General features: G+C 43.1%; 1 protein-coding gene across 1 annotated transcript in view; it reads left to right on the top strand.

The window, feature by feature from the left end:
• The window catches only part of tnksa (tankyrase, TRF1-interacting ankyrin-related ADP-ribose polymerase a), a 93,400-nt gene that overhangs the window by 8,514 nt on the left and 59,608 nt on the right, over positions 1 to 25,278 (top strand). The window contains exon 4 of the mRNA XM_069162774.1: positions 5,000 to 5,095. Within this exon, the coding sequence (XP_069018875.1) occupies positions 5,000 to 5,095 (96 nt within the window). The remainder of the gene's footprint in view (positions 1 to 4,999; positions 5,096 to 25,278) is intronic.

Here is a 25,278-nt window from a genome sequence, read left to right as displayed (position 1 = left end):
TATGTTCTCTGCATTTAAGTGGAGAAATATGTGCATATGTCGATATTGGCCAAAAGAATCAGAAAGGATCGGACATCAGTCAAAAAATTCCAATGTCGTGCATCCCTCATGTTCTTGCATGAGTCCCAATATTTTGGAAATCCAGTAGTAGTTCAGCTAACTACCTTCAGGCCAAACTTTGTAAAAATGCTGTGCAGACTTTTGGAGGCTGAAGTCAAGGGCAGTTGCGGTTTAAACTGTTGTTGTTGATTGGCCCATTAGTGAATATGAGAGCTTCCACCTCCAGACAGTACAGTCTAATAGTAGTTTTGAACCAGGGCGACTAACAATATGAAAGTTATTACTGGTTCAAAAGGCAAATATATTTCAGGCCACATTAGCATGTCGTGAGATCATTTGAAAATCTGGCACCTCAACTGCTCCCATCCTCAAGTAACATATTTACTACACTGCTTCCTCTCGCCTCAGGCACAAAGGAAAAACTACAACGCGCATCTCCTCTCATCATTATTCTCCTGGATGTGAACGTCCTTGACTGCCGTAATGGGGACATTTTTCAGCATTAACACCATATAATGATAACAAGAGAGAACATAAAGCCGAGTATATTTTCTTCGTGTTTTCAGTTTTATTGCATTGAATTTGAAGACTGATGATAATGGGGGTCTCAAAAATCTATTTTCAACAAGGTCTCCATGAATCATATTTTATTCCATGTTGGAAAAACATTTGCTTTGAGTGCTGAAAAATCAGTATTCAGCCAGTCAACAGGTGAAGGTGTGCATATTCACTACGCAGCTTTTCAACAGCTATCTGACCAGCACAGAGCCACAGCTTTAAACCCCGATGGGTCACTAAATCCCCTTTTTCTTTTTTCAAACACCATTAAAGGCTTCATCACAACTTAAGTTTGTTTTGTCTGCTGTAAACCAGACGAGGCACACGGATTGGATTTGGCATGCAGTCCAAACTGCAGCTAAAAGGCATGTAAACAAAACTCGCGTGTCGTCCAGCGGCTGGCTGATTGGAGTTTTAGTAACCTGTCATCCTGCCAGGTTAAAAGATTTAGCAGCGGGACGAGAGCCGAATCAACTCTTAATTCAACTGTAAATTCAGCTCAGCGTGATGGACGCTCTGTCCTCTGCCCTGGTGTTCAGACATCTTGAGTAAGAAATTAATCTCTCATTACCAGACCTGCATCTCTCTGAGCTCAAGATCTGGAGAAAATCTCATCAACAAACTTGGAATAAGAAGATATTTTAAATCCGAAGGCAGCAAGTCGCTCTGAGTTTAAAAACGACGGCCTCTATAAATTTCAGTTTAGTACATGGCATAACCATGTCTTCAGTGCAGTTTTACTACTTATTGATACGAGTATTTCTGGGTGGATGTTTGCTTTCTTGGATTTCCCCGGATGTTAAGGTTGTTTGGATGGAAGAATGATGTTTTGGTATTAATTATAGTCAGTGAGAACGTCACTATGTTCTGTTGAGGTTTTGTAAAGAATTGTCCTTGCTGGTTTTTGTTAAGCGCCTCATGAACAACCTTTATTCCTTAGCGTTTTTGTTTTGTTTATATATCGTGTGATTACAGACCCACAGAAGAACAGGAGGTATCGATTGTATTTGGTTACAATCCCTATTTTGAACAGGAGTTGCCCTGTCCATGGGTCCATGTCCAAGTAAAGCCTGACAGATGTATATTTTATTGGTCGGTATTGCCCTATCACACATATATGTTAGCTGTTGTATATTTTTGATAGTTGTTTGTAAAATGTCCAGTGAAGCTTATTGTCTCATTGAATCGTTGTCAGTGTGGACACATACATAAACTGTAAAATATCTGTCACAACTTCAAACTTGTTTAAAAAACACATTTGAGGGGTCATTGCAAAAACGGTTTGTTTGTAGTGTATAAACTGTATACATACCAGAATATCAGTTGATATCGGTATCTACATTGCCCCCCCCCCCCCCCCCCCAAAAAAAAAAAAAAAAAAAGAAGTCCAGCATCAGTCGGGCTCTGTTATAAATTCTAAAATGGCGATTGGTCTCTGTGTTGCACTGGTTAAAATGGCTCTAGAGCAGGGGTGTCAAACATACGGCCCGCGGGCCGGATCCGGGCCCGCCAGGGGGTCCAGCTCAGCCCGCCGGATGACTTTGCTAAGTGTGAAAATTACAGGAAGACATAAATTGCATTTCTATGAGAATATGGAGGTTTATGAGTGAAAACGTTTTGTAATTTTTTTTTTAATCGATCCAGTAATTGCTTCAAAAACAGCGTAAATGCAACATCTGCTCCGGAGGCAGCAGCGCTCGTTGCCACAGGCAGCAGCGCTCGCTGCTCGCTTTGTGACGCGTTTCACGTCAAGCACGTCACAAAGCGAGGGAATCTGCAGAGGAGAGCCCCGGCAGATAAACAGTGGGCTGATGTCTGAGTTTTTGCTCTTTATGTTTCTAGTTTATTGTAGAAAGACCTTAAAATAGGGGTTTATCATCCAAAAACCTTCACCAATGATTTAAACATAGAGAAATATTGTCGTTATGTATGCGTTGTTATGCTATGATTTTACTGGTCTGGCCCACTTGACATCAAAGTGGGCAGTATGTGGCCCCTTAACTCAGATGAGTTTGACACCCCTGCTCTAGAGTATCCAGCAGGACGTTGTTGCTTCTTAATTTCGCTCACTTACTTTATGAAATGTCAGAAAAAACAGAAAGAAAATGCCACCACAATTCCCCATAGCTCAAAGTGAACGCTTTAAATTGCTTGTTTTGTACTTCAAAAGATATCCAAGATGAAGAAGTACAAAACAGAAAAGGGGAGTCGTGTAATTTATTTCATGTGAGAAACTGGAGGCATTCAACTACTATGACTGAGAATTGCAGTTTATTATTAAATTTGACCGTGATCATTTTCCTGTCAGTCAGTTTCTGTCCGTTAATGAATAGCTTCAGCACCGCATGCTGTGTAAACAACCATCATTTGCAGGTGTTTCATACATGTATCTACTGGGTTTAGGCGATATTGTTGTATACCGGCTCTGCAACTCTGCTTTCGTAGTTTCCACTCAGTGATGGCACAGAAAACGGACTTCCTGATCTTTATTATGCGAGGTGGAGGTTTCGCTTTTGCCCAAAAGAAAGTATACAAGCAGCACATAATAATAAATGTGAGTTTAGGCGAGATGCAAGCGATAATAACCGCGTCTCACTGAGAGGCTTGTAATGTGCAGCAGGAGAACTTTGTACCCATCTGTCTGCTTGTGTTCCTCACCAGCTCTTTGTCCGACAATTGAAAACACACCTCACGAGGCAGGTGGGAGAAAATCTGGGTAGTTCATTGCAATTTCATACAACATACTGGCTGATTCGGTCGCAGATAGTCACAAGATAAATGTTGCAAATCTGACACGGTCCTGAAAACTGATCCTGCACAAAGAAACGGATTTTGGTTGTTCACAAAGAGGTTTTGCAGGTATTCCAGGAAAGCCGCGCCCACCGGAGACAAAAGTACACTACATGTTGACAATCGTGAATGAATTAGAAACGGCACAGACCGGGAAGGGAGATTCATGAGCAGTTGCTGTGTTGTGGCTGTGCATCAGACTGTCATTTCTCTCTCCACCTCAGTGCGGGCATATCTTTATCCTCTCGCCGTTGGGTATCAGTATCTCTGTGTGTGTGTGTGTGTGTGTGTGTGTGTGTGTGTGTGTGTGTGTGTGTGTGTGTGCGTGCGTGTGTGTGTGTGTGTGTGTGTGTGCGTGTGTTGGGGGGGGGGGATTGGTGCAGAGCTAAATCATATTTTTGTTGAGGGGTGAGTGGGTGACTACGGTCTGCGTCAATGCTGGGGCAGAAGCACACACGTACAGACGCATGTGCGAACACATGGCCGGTTATCGGCCGTCTTCTCGGCTGGGGTTCGAGGGAAGGTAGTTGGAAGTGTGCACGAGTCAAAGGGCATGTGCTGCGGGAAGTGCTTAGCAATCACAATAGTGGGAAGTGAGGTGGAGAGGAAGGCGGTGAGGGTATTGACATTAGTGCCTCTCAAAAGAGCTAATTTACTAAAAAAAACAAAAAAGGCCGAGTTTGTTATTCAGCTCATACCTGTTCAGTGGTCTCATGACTCTTCTCTTCTCTTCTCTTCTCTTCTCTTCTCTTCTCTTCTCTTCTCTTCTCTTCTCTTCTCTTCTCTTCTCTTCTCTCCTCTCCTCTCCTCTTCTCTCCTCTCCTCTCCTCTCCTCTCCTCTCCAGCGCCGTTGTTTTGTTTTGTTCTTCCTCCCCTCTTTTCGTCCTCTACCTCTCCCATCCTCTCTGACTCGCAGCCTCCCCCCTCCCTTCCCTCCTCTCCTCTCCTCTCTCATCTTGCTCTCCGTTGCATCGCTCAGTCAGTTGGAGAGGCGAGAGTCTCTCCACTCGCACTGCCTGCCTGCCTCGTTGCCGCTGCCTTGATTAGCCGTCGTCTCTCCCTCCTTCACTCGTTTTTTTTACTCATCCTCTTAGCTAAATCACAGCTGTCCCTCCCTCATCCGTGGATGGGTGATGTGTTTTGCGGCTGGTCACGTAGCCGTTTTGTCAGGTCCGCCGTTTCCCCGGCGGTGTTGTGTAGCGTAGCTCGCACTGCTTTTGTTGTGGCATGTCTGTTTACATCAGCAGCATGGCTCGCAGGGCAGGGGCAGCCAGGGGCGGCCGAGGGAGCAGCACCAGCACCAGCAACGGCGGAGGAGGAGGTGGAGGTGGAGAGAAACGTGAAGCGGGACTTGGAGGGAGGCTGCCGGGAGAGCCAGGAGAGCCAGGAGACACAACCAGAGGAGGAGGAACAGGAGGGATAGCAGCGGATCAAGGAGGAGGTTCAGGAAGAGCAGTTTACGGAGCAGGATGTGGCTCAGCCGTGGCAGCGGGAGGAGCAGGAGGTGGACTGGGAGGTGGTGTGTGTCGGGGAGTTTGCATGTCAGTCCAGGAGCTGAGCTACTGTCTGTGTCTGCCCTGTTGTTGTACAGTGTTACTGCAGCATGGAGCCGACCCCAACATCCGCAACACCGACGGCAAGTCCGCCCTGGACCTGGCTGAACCGTCCGCCAAGGCCGTGCTCACAGGTCAGTGTCCTGTCTGTCTGTCTGACACACACACACACACACACACACACACACACACACACACGCACACGCTGTGTGTTATGTAGTGCACACTGTTATATCCAGGTTTCTTGTATGTTTCCTCTGCTCCTACACGTTTCCACATCACATCCACAACTTTCAACTAACATCCATTTCCCCCATTTCGTCCAAGACTGCGGACACCGTCACCTTTTTTTTTCTGTCTTATCTACAACCCTCTCATTTTGTAAGGCTGTGCTGCTCATGAGGTAGTTGGTCTTTGCTTCCGTGACTGTACACGCATACGGTCACTAGATTGCACTTCCTTTTGTTTTGCTGTCTCTCTCAGTCAGTGCTCGGAAGCGGTCACATCTCTGCTTTCTTTTCTCTTCTTAGTTTTGTCTTTTGGCCGCAGCTGCACTCATTGATGAGACACTCAATGAATCCACTGTCTGTTGTATTTTTTTATTTATTTTCTGATTGTTAGATCCTTTTTTTTTCCCTTCCCACAGTGTAAATACACTTTGTGACTGTTAGAAATTTGCACCTTGCGCCAGGCTAAGCCTCGATCATTATCATCACCGTCATCATCCTCATTGTCTTTTAGACCCAACTTACAGAAAAATTGAATGGCTTACATATAAAACATATTGATTTCTCCCTTTTTAGACCAAACTATTCAATTGAAACAGCAGAAATAGATTTTCATGCAACAACAACAACAACAACAACAACAACAAAACCTCCCAGAACTCATTGGAGAGTTTTAGTGACCAACACGGGGCTCTGAAACTTTGCAGTGAAACTCCAACTAATTACTGGTTCTTTCATTGTTACGAGCTATATTTACAAGGCAGCAGGACTCATTACACCTGTTCAGTGGTAGAGGAGCCATAAGGACACAATTTCAGCCTTTGAACGAAAAGCTAATTAAAAATATATTTAGGATTTTATTTAATTTTACATCTTTCCAGTTTGCAAATCTTCACTTCTCATCCTCATCCTTCCATATTATACATGGAGGCGTCGTACGGTGTTATGTTGACTGATGAGTGCTCATCTCACGTCCGCTTCAAATGGGAGAAGTTAAAAGCCGGTGTTGGCATCGAACTGAATTAGTCTTGGTTTTGTTTGCGGTCGTGCACGACTAGAGAGAATTTTAGATTTAAAATCTCTTTCCTGCGCCCGCTGTCTCTTGCTCGCTCTCGGTGGGTATGGACGCACGCTCTAAATCTGTTTTTTTTGCAGCACCGCTTCTGTGTTTACACAGAATTACATCATCAATTCCCCTTGTTCGGCCTCTGTGGTAAACGAGATAAACCTGGAGATTCCACAGCGGGGGGGCGGGAGGGGGGGGATTAGCGAGAGCAGCTAGAATTGAAATGAGGTTGTTTGGTGCCAGAATTGTTGAACATTGCCGCATATGTTGCAGTCAGCCACTTCACCCGTTCTCAGTCTCGACCATGATACAAGGTTTTTTTATTTATGAGCTGTAAAAGTCAAAGAACCAGTCGCGGAGTTTGTTTTCTATATCATGAAAAATGCAGCAGATTTTAAATTATGTGTGTGTGTGCGTGTGTGTGTGTGTGTGTGTGTGTGTGTATAAAAGTATACGACGCAGGGCAGCTAATAATGCAAACAGCGAGCCGACTTTGACCTACTCAAATGCGGTGCTGCTTACAAATTGGGAGTGCAGCTTTTGTGGAGCGCTCGCACAGCGGCTCAAAGGTGAAGATTAAAAGAAAAGGCTTCACTCTCGTGTCGGTAGAAAAAAAAAAAGTGAGCCGAGGCTTTTAATCACGAGAGCAAGAGAGGATTTGATTTAGCGGCAGCCGGCGGCGTGATATTTTTGGCCAAAGGTTTTGGAACCGTGAGGCGTGACGCGAGGTGAAAGGGGCGAATGGGGCGTCGGGTGTTTTGAGACCAACGGGAGTTACATTATTGTGCAACTTGCGCCCGGTCGAATCTGAACAACGCGGATGAAACGCATATTTAGTAATTCAGCGAAAGGTGTTTTCCATGAGTACCTTGTGAACAGGAAGCGCTTAGAGTTATTTGACACGTGATGAGAATTGTTTTCACGCTTCCTTTCAAACAATATGCCTCACGAAGTGTCAGCAAACACTCCAGTTCATTTTTTGTTGTTGTATGTTATTTGAACGCATTGTAAGTTTAGTCACGTACATTTTGACCTTGTAACTTGGATAGTAGCGTACGTCTGAGGAAAATGTCGATCTCCCCGACGGATGCATCTTTTCCCCCTCTGCGCTGTTGCGTTTCCCGCATGACGTTATCTTCCATGTTGGCTCGCCAAATCGTTCGCTTCTTTGCCTTCACCGACGCCCCTCCGTGTTGTCGTCGCCAAGCGACGCTGTTTTTGTTTTTTTTACAACTTAACCGCTTGAACGCCGAGCACGCCGCGCACACGACTTCACGCGTCGTAACCACGAGTTCCATTTGAACGCAGCGGTAGAATCTTCGAGAACCCTCCGCAACCGGGTTTTTTTTTGTGCAGCACACATTGCATTCATTTATTAGACCGGATTTTCCTGGCTTAAAACTAGGGTAACGTCTCTATTTTCTAAATGGGAATAAATCTTAGCGGAAGCCTCAGAATATGAGCGATACGTGAGCGATGGTTTAGAATTAAAACATTTTAATTGACATAAAACGGACATTTTTCATGGCGGACATTTTTGACTCGACGCAACTCTGTTCCATTTCATGCAAGTCAGCAGCAACCGGAGCGTCTAACTGGAATGCGGCTTTAATTAAGACCATTAATTACACCCGTGCTGTTTCCTGCTTCGACATGTCACCGTGTGGTCTGTTCAAAAAGTCACCGAGCGAAACAAATCGATGAAGCGTGGTGCTTAAAACATAGAAAACCGAACACAGACTATTTCACTCAAGTGCGGGCCTCTAAAAGAAGCAGATGGGTGTTTTGAAATTTGAACAAGGACGGCTAAATGTTATCTCGCCAGTGTCAACATCTGCTGTTTCCACGGGCACCCACCGATGCATTCAGGTGAAGAAAAACCCCCCCGCAGTTAACAGAGAAACTAGTTGATCAGAGCTACTCTGACTCTCCGCTCCATCGTCAACCTCTTCACCCTGCAGTGTTTTTTTTTTGTTTTCTGTCTGTGGTTCAGATCAAACAAATTCACCGCATCTAGTTTGTGAAGTGAATCGTGTTTTTATTGGTAGACAGTAATTACCTAAACTGTCATCCTGTTGCCGTCCTGAATGGACTCCGCTGTTGTAATTATTGCAGGAAGTGATGCATTTAATGCACTGCTCTGACAGCTATTGAATGTACGGTCAGGGTTTGGTCAAGGCTGCAGAGTATTTGAGCGGGGCCCTTTTAATTTTCTTTCCAGGAAAAAAACCCTTTGGGGCCAAAATGAATATGATTGCGTGTGTTTGTTTATTTGTGTACCTTTGCGTATCCCTCTACAGTGACGCCTTGCACGCGATCAATTTCCTCCCTGTGTATGTTGTGTGTCTATGATTTAGAGCTTGTGCTGTATTCCACCTCTCTGCCGCAGGCCAGCACAGCTTTCAGCTCCAGTCTGCGGTGATGGAAGTTTATATTGACCCATAAATTAGCTTTACTGCTCTGCCACATCCAACAGGCTGCTCTCAGAAATGATAAACTCTCTTCCCTGTTAGCTGGAGATGTAAAATGGAAAGAGAGAGAAAATTAGTTTTTTTTTTTTTTTCCCTTTCAAAGCAGTTTCCCACTCGCTCTGTGTTTTAATTTCTAAAAGCAGCTATATGGGACGCGGTTGGGAGTTTTTTGTCTGTTTCTGTGTTATGTGAAGTTCATCATACATTTTGATTTCTTGATCAGAGCAAGGCAAGAACTGTGATGATTGCCAGGATGTTGTTCAGTTATACTACTCAGGCACTCCCCAGATGCACCTTTTTACACACACACACTACCAGGTGCTGCATCAAACTGTTGGAAAATATGAGACACCACCAGTATTTACAACAGGGGATGGACTCACAGGCACACCAGCACTTCCCATGTCGAGTATTTGATGACAAAACCTCGGGTTGTGACTCTTGTGTTCGGCTTTTGTGTCGGACAAGCTTCAACCCTTAAAGCGCATCCAAATTGGTATGTATTACCTCTCAGAATCTGCTGTTGCATTATCAGTTGCACAAAATATCAGCAATTAAGTCCTGGTAGAAATGTAGATTTTTCCAAAGCCAGGGGGGGAAAAAAAGCTGGAGGTAAAAACTCTCCTCATTACTCTGCTGCGCTTCTGTAGCGTAAAAGCTTAGAGAGTTGCAAGTTAATTACATTGTTCCTTATGAGGTTAAAAAGCAGGGCATGTACAGATGTCCAATGAGATTAGCCTATTACTAAATGGTCAGTGGCTCCTCAAGGTAATTTTGGACACCACGGTTCATGGTGTTAATCAGACGCTGGAGAGAAGCTGGTTTGTTGGGTCCGATTTAAAGTCCCGCTTCAGGTTGAGGAATACAAGACATCTTGTGATCAAGCAAAGTCATTTTCAATGCAACCTCGAGGCACCGCTCTCTATCAAAAGGTAAATGAGAGTGTAACTTTTCAGTACCTTATTTAATCAATTATGCACAGATTTTGATGGACGAAGCATTTCACGTTGGATTAATTTAGTTGAAAACCGGTGAGCAGTGGACTTGAAGCAAGACTAAGGAAGGAGCGGCTGTGGCTCAGACGGCCGAGCGGGTTGCCCACTAATTGTAAGGTTGATCCTGTCGACATGCCAAAGCATCCACGGGCAAGACACCGATCTCCAACTTGCTCCCAAAGGCAGGTGAGCTCTGTCACGATGGGTGTACATGTTTTTATATGACAGTGACTTAAACCTAAATAAACAATAACCTATGGGGACATGTGTCACTGTGGGGAGCAGAATTGAGGTCCACGTCGGTTTTGAAGGTCAAATCCTGTTTTTTTTTTGTTTTTTTTTTTGGTTAAGGTTACAATTAGATTGAGGTTATGGTTTGGATAAGGGTAAAGTTTAGGCATTTAGTTGTGGTGGTTGAGATTAGGGTGAGGGGCAAGGGAATGCATTACGTCAATAAAAAAAAAAATCCCCATTGTAAAGCACATTGTAGACCTACTATGGTAAAAAGATGCAAACAAGTGCAGACCATTTACCATTTATCAACCTTTGCTGACTGACAGCGGTCCGTGTGGCCACAAATGTCGAATAACAGGATTTGTTGAATGCTAAAATATAATGTAACAGTGGTAGAGGTAAAGAAGTCATCAAACTAGCAAACTAACTTACTTTCATAACATGTTCAACCATATATGACCTTTATTTAACCAGGTAAAATCAATTGAGAACCAATTCTCATTTACAATGATGACCTGTCAGCACAGTCCACACAGTGACACAAACAGCACAGATACAAAACAGTATGACAAACACATGAGAAAAAGGCTAAAGACAACATGGGTAAATGAATAAACACTATGTACCAAAATAAACAATAAAATTAATACAAATAAATAAATAAAATGAAAAAGGCAGATTACTGGATTTTCTTTATAAAAATGAGAGAAAGAGAGATATATACCATATTTCCTGCTCATTAGAAACAAAATACAACTATAGCAACAAAACAAAAACTCCTGAGTGTATTGAGTCAAGAAAGGGTCCATTTTAGTGCGTATGAATCCAGTTTTGGGATTGTGATATATATCCTAAATGTTACATATCTCTAAACCCCCTAAATTCTACCATCCACATTCACCAGACTAATGAACACGGGGCCATTATTTAACTGCTTTACATTCTGAACAGTGCCCTTGTCGTACTGTCTCTCACCTCCCAACATCTTGTTTCAAATACCATTAGCTAATTACTAAAACTCTCTTTGAACTAAGTCATATTTGTTTGACTGGAACTCTGCAAAGCTTTCATATCAACAAGCTCCGATGTGCATTTTGATCTCCACTGCTTTAGATGTTCTCTTGAAAGCCTCTTGGAAAGGCTTTTCTACCTTGGTTCATTTTGTGGTCCTCTTCACTTGTGTATTACTGATCTGCTCACCAGACAAAGACGAAACAAAATGTATTAAAAACACGTGAACTAAAATATATCAACTTTAGGCTAAGATACAATTTACATACAAAATTTGTTGGAATAAACCAAACCAGACTATTGGTTACAAGCTCATTTTTTGTCATCATTATTTGCACAATAACAGAGTCAATAATGCGAGTTAGTTTAATATGTCTTATTTAGAGGAATAATTGAGCATTCCATATCTGTTTAGTAAATGAGCAGCCAGTAGCTGGTTATCTTAGTTTAGCATAGAGTCCGTCAGCCATTTATTCTGCTGACTTTTCAATAGCACTGCAGACTTAATGTTGTCATTTATTTCTCATATTTCAACAAGTTAGAATAAAAACGACACCGTTTGATTCTAGTTTAAATCGACCGCTGTGCTGCTGTGGTTAGTAGTTTGACTGTCAATCATATGATCCCAATTTCTAATCCTAACCAATCCTCAATCATCCACTAACGTAACAAGCAATCTCAGGCCGTGTCCCTCCCGCTGATCTAATCTAGCACCAGTCAACGACATTCACACCCTCTATATTGAACTTCCAATTGACTCTCCTAAACACCAGTTATGACAAAGTGGCGTCTTGTCAGATAGTCCATTCACACCAACACCCAACATGCTCTTCCACCAACATTTGAGTGTATCCCGTTAGCGGACTGCAGATAAATAATTGGGAGAAACGTACAGAAATGATGTGAAAAGTCCCAGAAGAGCAAGCTTAACATCGTCAGGAGGATTTTTTTTCTTCCTTACATCCGTCTTCCCTGTCGATGGTGATTGATCTTTCATCTTGCCAGAAAGCTGTGATTAGGACACTATCATCAAGTTGTGTCTGCCCTTGACAACTTTTTCTTGTGTCCCGTTGTCTCTCCATTGCTTTCTGTCTTCGCTCATCAATTACCGCGCGGTTTAATGAGCTTGCAAGTGCAGCATGTACTTCATCCACCTCCCATCCTTACATCAGCCTTGGCGTAGCTCTCTTTCTTTTTCACACGTCGTCTACACTCTTTGTCCTCTTGCCTCCTGCTCCATCTTTTGCCGACTGATGTTTGCCATTTATTCCCTTCCCGCACCTCATTGTCTTTAAAATCTCCGACAGTAACATGTGCTATAGATTCCATTGGGACGATACACGCATACGTACATAAGGCACAACCAGAGAAACTTCTCCATAGTTTTAAGAACTGTTAAATAGAGTATTGTGTTTTAGCTTGACTTGAGGCCAGGTACTCTCCTAGCACAAGAGGAACTGTAGTTAAGTGTAAGGTGATTGGTCCAGACTTAAGTGTATGCTAATTGGTCGAACCTTCGTAAAATGTCAGCTGTGTAAACAACAGCTCTTAACGTTAGCCGTAAAAAATGGTACAAAACACTTAGAAGTGGGCCATTGCTGTTGTACATTGCGGCAGAAGCGATGTCTGTATACCAACTGCGGACTGGCTGACGTCACTTCAGCGTCCCTATTGGCAGTGTGAATGCAAACACACACAAAAAAAAGCCCTGGAAGTTATGTAGTTCTTGGGGGAGCTCCTCAGTGGTTAGTTCTTCTCAGGGAGTCCCCTGAACTGTTCGGTCTGAAAGCACCACTAGATGAGCTGTTGATGCATCACAGACCTCAGCTACCTCCTAAAAAAATGGTACCTCTATTCAGTATCAACCAAAACATAATCTAGCTATCTTCAAGATTAAAGCTGTTTGTCCACTAAATTTCACCCATATAGCAACAAACATATTGGTGAAGACATAAGCGCTGTCTAACCCCTCTGATAGAGGTAAATTAATCTCTCGGAGGCTGTTCTATCCTTCTCTAGTAATCAGATCTCATTGTTGATTTTGTTTGCATCTTTGATATTAAGCTCTTTGCTTGTTTTTTTTTGTTTCAAATCGGACACACAGCGTGATAAGACATTGCTATATAGATAAATATTGATTTAAAAAAATAAAATAAAAACACCAGTTGAAGAAGTAGAAGGTTTATAAATGCTGTTACTTTAGCCTCAGGCGAGACGACAGAATGAGTGACAGGTGCGTGGGTTGAACTTTGAGCCACTGAGGGGGAGAAGGACGTGACTAACACTACATTTGTTGCACAAAGGCGAAAAGTTTAAGGTTTGTTTTTGAGTGAAAGTGCCGTTCAAAATAATGATAGCTTTATTATAAGAAACAGCAATACGTGATGAATGGGAACGGTCAGTAGGACAATGCTGGATTTCAAGTAACAGGAATAAGAGTCGATATCCAAGCTAACAGCTCTGTGAGACTACACCCAGGCATGTCACTGCTTGGAGCTAAATGGTAACACCAGCATGCACTTTGCAATGGCTTTTCCATTGGCCTAGCTCATGGAGTATATTTACCAGTGACCACCCGAGCTCAAATACTCAGTAAATATAATTTGGGCTGTGACTAATGACTATTTTAATAATCCGTTAAATTGTTAAAATTACTTTTGTGTTCCAATGTGTTAGAAAATGGTAAAAATGTTCTTTACAATTTATCAAAGCCTCTGCAGACATCTTCTGGTGGCCAACAGTTTATGTGATAGAAAAGCATGAAATCCCCACATTTGAGAAGTTGCAATTAGCAGTTGTGTGACACTTCTACTTCGTAGTGATTAATGGATTAACTTTTTTTTTTTTTTTTTTTTTTTTTTTTTTTACCTTCAAAGACATTGTTGTGACAATATATTTTCTTTCTGAATGTTCCAGTAAAAAGTGTCTTTTGTTTCAATCAATTTTTTTGCAAAGAAGGCAAGACTTTTTTCATTATGTTGCTTTTTATATTGTTTCTGTGTGGATCTCTGGAGTTGGACAACATTAGTCTTGAAATATGATCCCGCTGCATTGGTAGCACTATTAGCTGGTCTGAAACCCTCCCACAGCTGTAAATCCACTTAAGATGTGGAACTTTGAAATGTCTGTCTGGAAGCCTATACAGCAGCTAGTTAGAGTTAAAAAAGAAAAGAATAATTATTCATTTTAGTGTGCATTATGGCTGCATATTAAAAAGGAGAGAGAGAAACTCCAGAAGGAATAAATAGAGACGGAAGAGAGACGAGGGCAGAGAGTGAGAAACAGAGTCCATTAGTTGCTATTAATTACCTCTGATTGGTATTCACAGTCAAAGCCGCTTCTGAGCCTCAGAGATCAATTCTCCCCTCTGGACCTCAGTCGACACAGACAGACACACACACACACACACACACACACACACAGACACACAGACACACACACACACACACACACACACACACACACACACACACACACACACACACACACACACACACACACAGAGACACACTTGCTTAATCCTTTGGTCTCTCTTGTTTGAACTCGTACTCACATGTTTGCACATAAATCCTCCTCCTATTTTTCTAGACGAGTCATTTCGTCTGGCACGTCGACCACGTCGTGTCTGATATCAAAATGACCTCGTGCCGCTTTTCAAATGACACGTCCGAGCAGTGAAAGTTGGACATGTTGTCTTATTTAGAAGAACGAATGCACTCCCGTGGCTGTTTGCTTTAGGTTAAGTGTCCACCACACAGATTGGCAAAATTAGGTTTCATTTTTTTGCAAGTGTTTTTGTCTCATTTCTGTGAAAGCATTGAATCACCTCCTTTTAATTGCCCTCCTGTGCTTCTGACCTTGTCTGCAATGTGCCCAGCATGATCAGATATTTTTATATTTTCCCAGTGGGCATCCTCTCGGGGGAAAAAAAAGCTGAAGTGTCAAACGAAAATGAAAGAAATTTCTGCAGGTAATCTGACAAAATGTTGACGAGAGGGCCTTTCGGTTTCTGATGTTGTGTCTCGCTGTCTTTCATGCTAAAGCTGCTCATTCATGCTGAAAAAAACATGACAGCTGTCTCGCTTGTTGTCACATCAGTGCAGGTAAATTCCAATGTGAGTGTTGGCACAGCAGTCGGGATATTTCAGGTTGTGTGTTCTGAATTAATATTGACAAAACACGACTTCAGCTTTTTGCAGCTCAAGTTGATTTGATTTAAAATTCGGACATTTTCTGTTCTCTTTGATGCAAACCTGCAGACACACTCACAAACGCACACGTTGTTGCTCAGGGTGGGTCAGGAAGGCAATATCAGTGGGGCCTTTTACCGGACTGCCACTGATAAACAGCTGAGTAAAGATCCAGGATTCACCTGGTCATATAATATATTCGAGTGAGACAGTCGGGGATTAGCGCCCTGAAGTTGCCGCAGTTTTATTTCTGAAAAAGAGGGTGATAAAATCCATATTAGAAGCAGGCGATAATAGAAGAACATTTTCTGTATATTTACTCCTTTTTTCCATTATCTTTCCCTGATGAATTCCATTACTTTTACTAAATCAATGACCCAGTTGCTTTCTAACTGTCTCATAAATTCTGTAAAGGGGTTTTAAATATGTTCAGCTTTATTTTCCTGAATGGAAAAAAAATAATCATTAATCTTATTTAAAGAACCTGAGAAAGTTGGTGTCACAATTGGAGATAAAGCTGATAACTTGAGACAAAACAAACTTGACTTTGGTGGTTCTAAACAGATGTGATTTTATTGTCCTAGTCCTACATTACTTTAGATTAAACCAGTGGGGTATGGTCGAGTGCCATCCCACCTTAATGTCATCCTCACCTATTGGTGTATGATCTGCCAATTTGAAGCCTTGAGTCTGGCATTTTCGCTGCTTTTCATTTGGAGCCAGATGTTTCCATATTTGGATGAGCTGGGGGAGGAGAGAGTGGTGAGAGGAGAGAGGGCTAGAGAAAACTATGTCCCGCCCACCTAAAAATGTATTGACTTTGTATTTCATGAGAGAAAATTATGCTTTTTGAATGAGAGCCAGAAGTTATTTGGAGCCAGCCTCTTGTGGCCATTAGTGGTATTGCACTTTATGGTACTTCCACATTTGCTTCACTTTTCAGACCCAGCGACTGCGTCCATTTTTATATTCCGTCTAAGGGATTTGGTTTATAAATGTCAGAAACAGTATACATCCCTGTGCGATGTTATGTTTTCAGCTTCACATCCAGCTGTTCGTTTGTCTCCTTCATCTCCAGGATGTCATGAGGACAAACTGTGGAGTACTTAAAGAACCTGAATGAAGAAATGCAGCATTTTTTTTTTTATTTTTTTTTTTTTCCGTCAACAATCGGCCCTGTCATCTTGTCACAGTTAGCTTTTCATCCCCAGGAATGAGTTGGAGACGGCAATAATGGGCTGCCACTGACAAAGAAAGTGTGGCTGCAAGGATACGGGGATATGAGAGGGACCGAAAAAATGAATCCACTGAGAATAGAATGGCTTTCAATCGTTTTTGTACGCTATCCCTGTCGTCTTGTCATAGCTGGAACTGGTACTAATCAAATTTTTTTCGCTGCCGGACAGGTTTTCATCCCCTGGAATCAATTAGGGCTCGTGTCCATCCTTTCCCAAGCTAGCAGAAGCTTTGGGAGGCGTTTGTCCCGGCTCCTTCTGGTGCCGCTGGAAAAAAGCAGCGCGTACTTCAACAGAAGCTGTGTATGTGTTTTTCCATTAAGGGCGTGATCCCGCCACGCTGCGAGCGGAGGACGTGTTGTCAGCAAACACGTATACTCTGTTGTAAATAAAGAGAAGGAGAAATTGTTAATTTGAGTAAAGGTCCGCGGAGTGCCGGCAGCTTTAACATAGCAGAAAATTAGCCTGCCTGCTCTCACAAGGGCTGGCGGAAAATGATGAGAGATTTAAGGATGAGGAGGGGTGTGTGTGTGTGTGTGTGTGTGTGTGTGTGTGTGTGTGTGTGTGTGTGTGTGTGTGTGTGTGTGTGTGTGTGTGTGTGTGTGTGTGTGACTAGGAGATGGAGAGAACGTCGATAAATGAGGGGAGGGGGAAGAGAAATTGAGGGAAAAAGAGCCGGGCTGGAAGACAAAAAGGAAAGAAAAAGAAGAGGAAGTGGACAGCTGTAGGAGGAGGGGACGAATACAAAGAGTGGAGGGGAAGAGAGGAAGAGCGACAGAAAGAAAGATGAAGACGCCTACTGGCTCGGGTGACAGATGAACAGAGAGATGAATTGATGCGACTTCGAGTGAATGCAAAGAAACTGGAGGAGAGGGGAGCACACACGTCGGTGTGTACGGTAACAGCCTAATCATGAAGACAAAGAACTGCTGTAGCTGCTCTGAAGGCTTCGTCCTGTTAATGCACGCCGGAGAGAAGCCAGCCTTGCACCTGTGTGCACCTCTGTGTGTGTGTGTGTGTGTGTGTGTGTGTGTGTGTGTGTGTGTGTGTGTGTGTGTGTGTAGTCAAAGAAAGTGAATTCCTGTGGCTACAATGCCAAGTGTGTAGCTTTCCCCCTTATCAGTGACACACTCATTGATTACCATGATGACTGTTGTTCGATTGGTCCCTCAGTGATGAATGAGCCTTAGCCTTTTTATTCCCTCAGATTCTCTCTCTCTCGCACAAACACATATTCAAGATCACCACTTGATTTTTGTTCGGTTGTCTTTAAAGCTGAAAAAGAAAAGACCAAATAACTGAGCAACTGGTCTTTTTTTTTTAATAATGCGCGCATGTGACGCACATCAAAGGTTCACTTACCCCTTTTGGGCCATTTTCCGGCAGCTGAAATTGCCTCGTTTTCCACATGGCTGCACAGCTCCACGACGCGGAGTAGGTTAGTGGAAGGCAGTCGGACAGTCTGAGAGGAGACTGACAGAATTTGGTTAATGAACTCAAAAAAAAAGTACACAAAAATCTTGTTTCTCCTGGGTTTGTAAATCTTTTGGAAAAGTAAAAGGTTTTGAATCCCTAAATAATCAAAGAAAACCGAGGTAACACTGTTGATCGAGAAGATGTCTGAGAGTTACTGAAATCAAGCAGATCGCTGCCTGGTTTGCTTTTGTAGTAAGTAATTCTTTGTTAATAATTGAGAAATACAAATGAAAAAGGAAGCTCGGCATCCTCAGGAAACCACCTGTTGAGAAATTGTTGTCCCGAACAAAAGTAACTATGAAACACACAATTGGCCTGTCACTAATTATCGTTACAACATCATATCAGTTGAACATGGAAGTAATATATTGTCATGATCGATAATGATTCATTGTGTTCAGCAGTCTGGACCAGCCTGTGGATCAGATAAAAGACGGAGCTGACAGCATCCCGTTTTGTTTCTCCTCATTGTTGCGTGCCTCTTGTTTGCGTGCCTCACTCAGGGCAGCTTCATTATGATCTCATCTTATCCATGTCTATTTATCCACAGTGAAGTTTGTTGTTGTTTATAGTTCTGTGACTGCGGAGAATTCCGTGCTCTGTCCTCATTGCTGTCCTTTGTGTCTCTAACTGGCAGCAAAGACAGTCCAAGTTGATGTGTTGTTGCTGCTTCAGACATGCGAACTAGTTTCCTGATACTCGAACATTTTTGTACGTTTTCCAGGAAAGGCTTCAGGGACAGTGGTGCTGTAGCTGTTTGAAACAGAAGCTCAGGGAAGGAAAAGTTCCAAATCAAAGGGCATCTTTCTTTGACAGAGGGATCCTGGAGCTGTAGCTTGGTGTTTCCAGACCCAAATTCACTTTGTGAACATATGGGTCTGTCACGCTCCGGAGGGAATCATTTCCAAGCGTTTCATCCTAATCATCATAGACCTCGGCTTAATTTTGAAACTACTGGAGCAGCCTTTAACCAATCAGCATTGACCTCCTTTTGCATCGAAACTTTAGCACTGCATTTAGAAAACAACACTTGACTTCAACATCACCCACAAGTCTCTGATTGTTTTGCCCTTCGGTGTGCCTCTACAAACCTTGATGTGACCAGGGTTTCCAAACTTTAATCACAGTGAAGGAAACTGAAGCTGAGAGCAAAAGTCTGGTAACCCCAGGCTCTTTAAGCTCAGCACTCAGCACTCAACCAACAACTTCTTCTTTAGACATACAATAAGAACAAAATTGGATTTTGTCAGATTATAGGACCATAAAAATACCAGTTCAGCCAAGTGATATTCTCTCTGCTGATGCCGCAAGTGTCGTGCGTAAATTGTTTTCTGAAGTGTTTTGCACTTTGGGAAAACATTTTAAACCTAAGATGAGCATGTACTGCGGTGTTTCCCCTGCCAAGAGGCAGAACAGCAGATGGACACAAGGGAATGTTACTCGAGTTGATACCAACTACACTCGTTACATGACTGTAAAAAAAGCGCAATAAAAGCCCAAAATTAAGTTTTCAATGTACGAACCTCGACCTCAAACTGCTGAAAATCAGCATTTTTTTTAAACACCTCTTGCCTGTATCTACTGAACGTGGTGAGGATGCTATGTTAGCAATGTTATTAAGCTAGAAGTCCAACCCAAAGCTGAACCCCCCCCAACAGATTAAAGTAGCAATGCTCATTTTCACTGTGTTGCTGATGCTTTTGGTTATTATCGTCCAACTAAAATTATCTGAAGGGAGCAGTCTGTTGTAGATTTAGTGACATCTGGCAGTAAGGCTGCAGATCGCAACCAACTTCCCCCTCCCCTTCCAAGTGTGTAATAAAATCCGTAGTGACCATAAAAACACTCAAAGGCCCCCCTCTACATCCAGTATTTGGTTCGTCCCTTCTGGGCTACTGCCGCAACATGGTGGTGCAAACATGCACGCTCCACTGAAGAGGACCCGCTCCATTTGTAGATGAGGGGCTCATTCAAAGGTGATAGTTTCTGTCAGGATCTCGGTCTGTCCCTGTTTGTCGTTCCCTCTGTTTCCCCGATCACCCTTCTCCTCATGTTTCCTGTCTTCTCCCCTGATTGTGTTTGTCTGTCATATGTTCCTTGTTTTAGTCTGTCTGGAGGGGGTGGATTCAGTCCACTGCCCTCCTCCAGCCACCTCCCACTCCCACATTTCGTTTCAGCTGGCAAAGCTGGTTCTCTTTTTTCCAGTAATCACCACCTGGCAGTATATGAACCTCGGTCCTACCCTCCACCTGCGTCAGTCCGTCCGATCATCTCGCCTGGTACCACGCTGCCGTTCAGTAAGTCCGTTTGCGTGTGCTGCAATTCCGGTTCTGACGCCCTGTCGTTGTCCTGCCTGCTGAAGTCCTACCAGTGTGCCTGTCTGCCACCCTGTGGTACGTACCTGCCGTCCAGGGTCGATCCACGGAGATCACCTGCACAGAGAAGCCGTCCTGTGTCGTTCCTCGGAGATCACCAGTTGACGTGTCTTGGCAGTCCTGTGTCGGTCCACGGGAAAATGCACAGTTGAACCTGCCTGCTGTCCTGTGTTGGTCCACGGAGATCACCAGGTATCCAGCCCCCCCTGTTCAGCGTCGGTCCTCGGAGACCGCCTGCCTGCCGCCACTGCGGTTCCACCCGAACCCACGCTGCCCAGTGAGAACTACGGGGACACTCTCACCAGCCTGCACAGGTCTCAAGGATCTTCTCAACCTCTGTACCCTGCCAGAGTTCCTGCACTGACCCCGGAAGGATCCCGGGTCAGGTAGTGACTGTTGTTGGCTCACGCCCATTCTGGACTTGCCTCTTACAGTTTCAGAGTCTCCTGTTTTTATTAACAGTATTACTGTCTGTTATACACACAACTTAAACAGAGACATACTTACCAAAAGCTGCTGCAAAACATTTCCCACCATTGAAGAAACGTTTATTCTGAAAACCTCCAATTGAACACACCCTGACTCACCTCTGACTACACCCACAGTAAATGGTAATTGCCTTTGAATGACCTCAATTAAAAACCCAGTTTATGTAAGGTGATTTGGCTGCGCCCACTCAAGGTCGCAGACAGACACACTCTGATATTGTATCATGATAAATTACGTCCTTTGGTTTAAAGGGGTAAACGCTGACCAATACATTCAGATTCTTACTTTTACAAAACACAGGAAAATAAAAAAGGGTGGAGTGGGTGGCCAAAAAAACCCAATTAATCCAGAGCAGCTCTCTTTGCTGCACTATGTGAAGCAATTAATCACACAGAGTAAGTAGTGAGTGTGTATGAAGTAAGCTGAGCCATCCAGCAAAGTGCCTAAAGAACCTCTTTTGTAAATTTCCATTCACCTCCCATTTATTTTTCCCTCCCGCTTTGATTGGTTTCAGATCAACGCAGATCCACTTACAAGCTCAGCAGTTGCGACCTTGCAGAGGTTAGAAGTGGACAGCTCAACTACTGACTCAAAGCCGGTTGTTGTATAACAGCAGATAAACTGCTTGTACAATAAACGATATTTGATTTAAACACACACCAACACACACAAACACACAAGCAGACAGTTGGGCACTGAGGCGACTCATGGTCCAGTCAGCAACAGTCAGCATCATCGGTGCTTGTACTGCCACTTCTACACGCACGCACACACTCACACACACAAACACACACACAGTATACTGAGTCCTTGCTGCATGGTTAAGATATATATAGGATGACATTGACTTGGACTTACCTGTACACGACCCGGACACACACACACACACACACACACACACACACACACACACACACACACACACACAGCGCACGCATATGCAAAGAACTGCATGCTTTCAAACACACAACAATTGGAATTCAAATAGTGACCGCTGGTGTTTACTGCACTCCGCCGAGGGAGTGACACAGTCACTCTCTCGCACACACGAACACACACGAACACACACACACACACACACACACACACACACACACACACACACACACACACACACACGACGCGCATAATATCATCATTCAGGAGGCAGCTAGCCTGTCCTGAGCTTTAACATGTCCTTGTCTCTTCTGTTTGGAGTCAGCAGGATTGTCCACATCTCTCTCACACACGCGCACACGCACAGAGATATGTTCATACATACTTAAACACACATATCTTCCACTGTCGTACACCGCACGAGTGCATGTCATTTACCACTTTGCAGCTTCCATTTTAATTAATATTTTCCGATTAATGTGTGACATTTGAAGTATTTTGCTGACTCTGACTCAGTATCACTTGTGAGTGAGCAGTCATGCCCTGACGCAGTCTGGCTTAAAAAGAAGCTGGTACTGTTTTTTTCAATTTTTTTTTCATTTCAGTGTGTTGTCATGTTAACACATCTTTTCATCCTTGCAGCAAGATAAGGATAAAAGATGAGGATAAATGGCGTTTTCACCTTGCTCACATGTTCTCCATGCGTTACAGAACCGTACTAGTAGCTTTGCATGGAGCCAAACTTGTGTCATGTTTGGTGACACCAAGTCACTGATCCCCACCCCGAAAAAGATATCTGATGGAAAACCACTGTCATATTAAATTGAAATGAAGCAGAGTTCTGTAAATCAGATATTATGAATATTGTGTGCTGTTACTGAAGTCCCTGTTATGTCAGTTCTGTAAAAGCTTTTTCCTGAATTTTTCCATCTCATCTATTTTTACAGTTTGCAAAATGTCAATGTTTTGGGGATTTTATTCTATTTGGCACAATAAGGCCAAATATATCTTTATTCTTAGGGAATATGCTGCAAGTGAACAAGCAAAATGTTCTACATAATAAAGATAAAGTGCGCTTGGAGTAGATTTAGCTAAATGGCTGGAAGAACATTTCTAGATTGCTTTCTCGTGCTCCTATTCGTTGCTAGAGAGCCACTAGGTTGCTGCTTCGTGTACACTGTTGTTCTAAATCTTGGGCAGGACATCATGGGAGGACTGGTGCTAAGGTTTGCTTGTCTAGTGGTTGTTCCCGTTTGTAAATTTTCAGTAAGTCTTCATTTTTGTCAAGAAGTTTGAATGTGTGACTTGTGAAGCTTGAAAGGACGTACAAGTTTCAGTGGTCTGAGATCCTTAGTGATGACATTTAGGGGTCCAAGCAGCAAAGCTGCTGATTCTTCTTCTTTTCTTCTTCTTCTTCTTCTTCTTCTTCTCTTCCGCTGAAACTGATTGTCCAGCAAAAACTAAGTCCCGACCTCACTAAAATTTCCAGCCAGGTTGCAAATTCTCCCCCCCCCCCCACTACGCAGGTACAAAAAAAAAAAAAGACATTAACTTACCCCAAAATGGCGCTCTAACAATCAACTTCTCCACTAAAATGAAAACCAGAGGGTGGAACATGCCTCAGAAATCGGAGTGTTACTTCCTCTTGGTCAGATTGGTGTCAATTTAGTGCCGATGTCCAACTCCAGAGTAGCAAACCCCTTCAGACTTCAATATTTCCACCACCATCTTTAACTGTGGGTTTGATACCCTGCGTTATCATTTTCTCTCCTGTTCCTCTCCTTACATCCTGTTACAGACACAAACCTTTAGTTTAGATTCATTAGTAAATGAGCGTTTCCCCCCCCCCCCCCCCACCCCATCATCCACTGTGAAATTCTGGTATGTCTTAGTATTTGGCCGTCGTTTGCTCCTTAGAAGTGGTTTAGAGACACCACCCGTCCTCTGAGACCACGACTAGACAGCCTTCTTTTGACAGGATTTTACTGATTGGAGTCGTGTGTGTTTTTTATTCATCGAAGTCTATATCTGTGATGAGGTTGCTTGTCTATCTCTCAGTGAACAAAGCTTGATGTATTCATCTGCTGATGCTGTGATCACTTGTGGTCTGAACTGGTTTCCACAAAGTGTTTTAGAGCTTCAAGAACTGCACCCTCAGAAAGCTTCAGCTCCTCTTTGGATAAAATAACAATCTGACTTCTGACACTTTCACGTAGTTCTGATGCCTTGTTTCCCACTATCACAACATTGCCTGGTAAGCAATGTTCCCGAGGCACAGACATAGTAACAGCACGTGAACAATGGCTGCAAATTTGATTTACTTGAACAAGCCTCTGATGAGTAGATCAACCTTAGTGTCATCTGAACACTGCTTTAAGGGAAGGACGCAACTTTTGTTAAAAGGAATAACAAGGCCAATGCTACTAATGTACTTAAATTCGATTGCGGATCTAGAAATAGTGCCAAGCTTTACTAACATTCTCAATGGAAAGTAAAAATCTGAAATTACAATTGCATAAAGGCTGATGACTATCAATTAGTCCCTGAGGTATCGGGAGCGTAGTCCAGGCAGCAGGTTACCCTCTCAGCTCACCTGTCTTTGTTCTTGCTTGATGTATCTGTGCGAGAGAGAGAGATTAATTAAATCTGCTGATTCACAGTTGGTTTAAACCACTTCAGCTCTCAAAGCATCAAATGAGCTAAACAGGAAAGTCATCTCTTGTTGTCTACATTTTGTTTGCACAGCTTGATTTCTGCACTATGTACGGCGGCACTCTCAGCTAAACATAATAATGCTGGGTCTGTTTGCATTCAGGTGTCAGTTAGACTGACATTGAATTAGGAGGCTGAGTCACTGCCTTACTGTCTCTAATCATGACTCAAATTTGTTTTGAGACTTAAAAAGGGACCTATTATGCTCACTCTCATTTTATATATTGGGACTCTACTGGAGTAGCTTTCCATGAGTCAACGTTCAAAAGACTACTTATTTATCTTAGGCCGGCCCTTAATGCAGACCCACAGTTCATCCTCTGTCTGAAACGAGCCATTTCATTTCCTTTCTCTTTAAGGCCCCCCCTTAATAAATGCCCAATTTCTTCTGACTGACCCCCCACCTCATCATCCTCTTTTAGGTGTGGAGGCACTGAAAGAAAACTGGAAACCCAATAACTAACATCAATTGCCTTTCTTGATTGGAAATGGCAACTTCTCAAATCCATGCATACATAATCAAGCCCAAATTTGATCCAGAATATGAGAGTGGACATGAACATCCGCAGAAACAAAGATCCTAGTAGGACGTGGTAAATGACACGCTTATTACCTGCTTAATGTGTGACATAATGGTGGATTTAGTCTTTCGATCACACCTTTTTTTTTTGCTATATGTGCCACTGTTAACATGTGTACTTTGTGGGGATTGTTCTAAGTAAAAGGTTTTTCTACTGCCGTAAGTTATAGTATCTCCCTGCAGCGTCAGTTTGTTGTTCATGGCCTGTTGTTCCTGGAGCTAATAAAGAAACCTGTGTCGAGCTGATGTCAACTTCTTGCAAACTGAGTGTTTAGAGATGTCTGAAACCTGGAATTTGTATGCCTCCATGTCGGCGACAGCGGTGCCTGGAACCATTGTGTTTTTACGTTGTCTCATCCATTTTTCTGTCCGTCCATTCA

Source organism: Embiotoca jacksoni, unplaced genomic scaffold (genome assembly GCF_022577435.1).
Source record: "Embiotoca jacksoni isolate LCO1_2020_lvr unplaced genomic scaffold, fEmbJac1.0.p SCAF_10, whole genome shotgun sequence".
Lineage (NCBI taxonomy): Eukaryota > Metazoa > Chordata > Actinopteri > Embiotocidae > Embiotoca > Embiotoca jacksoni.
This window is presented reverse-complemented; position numbering and strand designations above follow the sequence as displayed.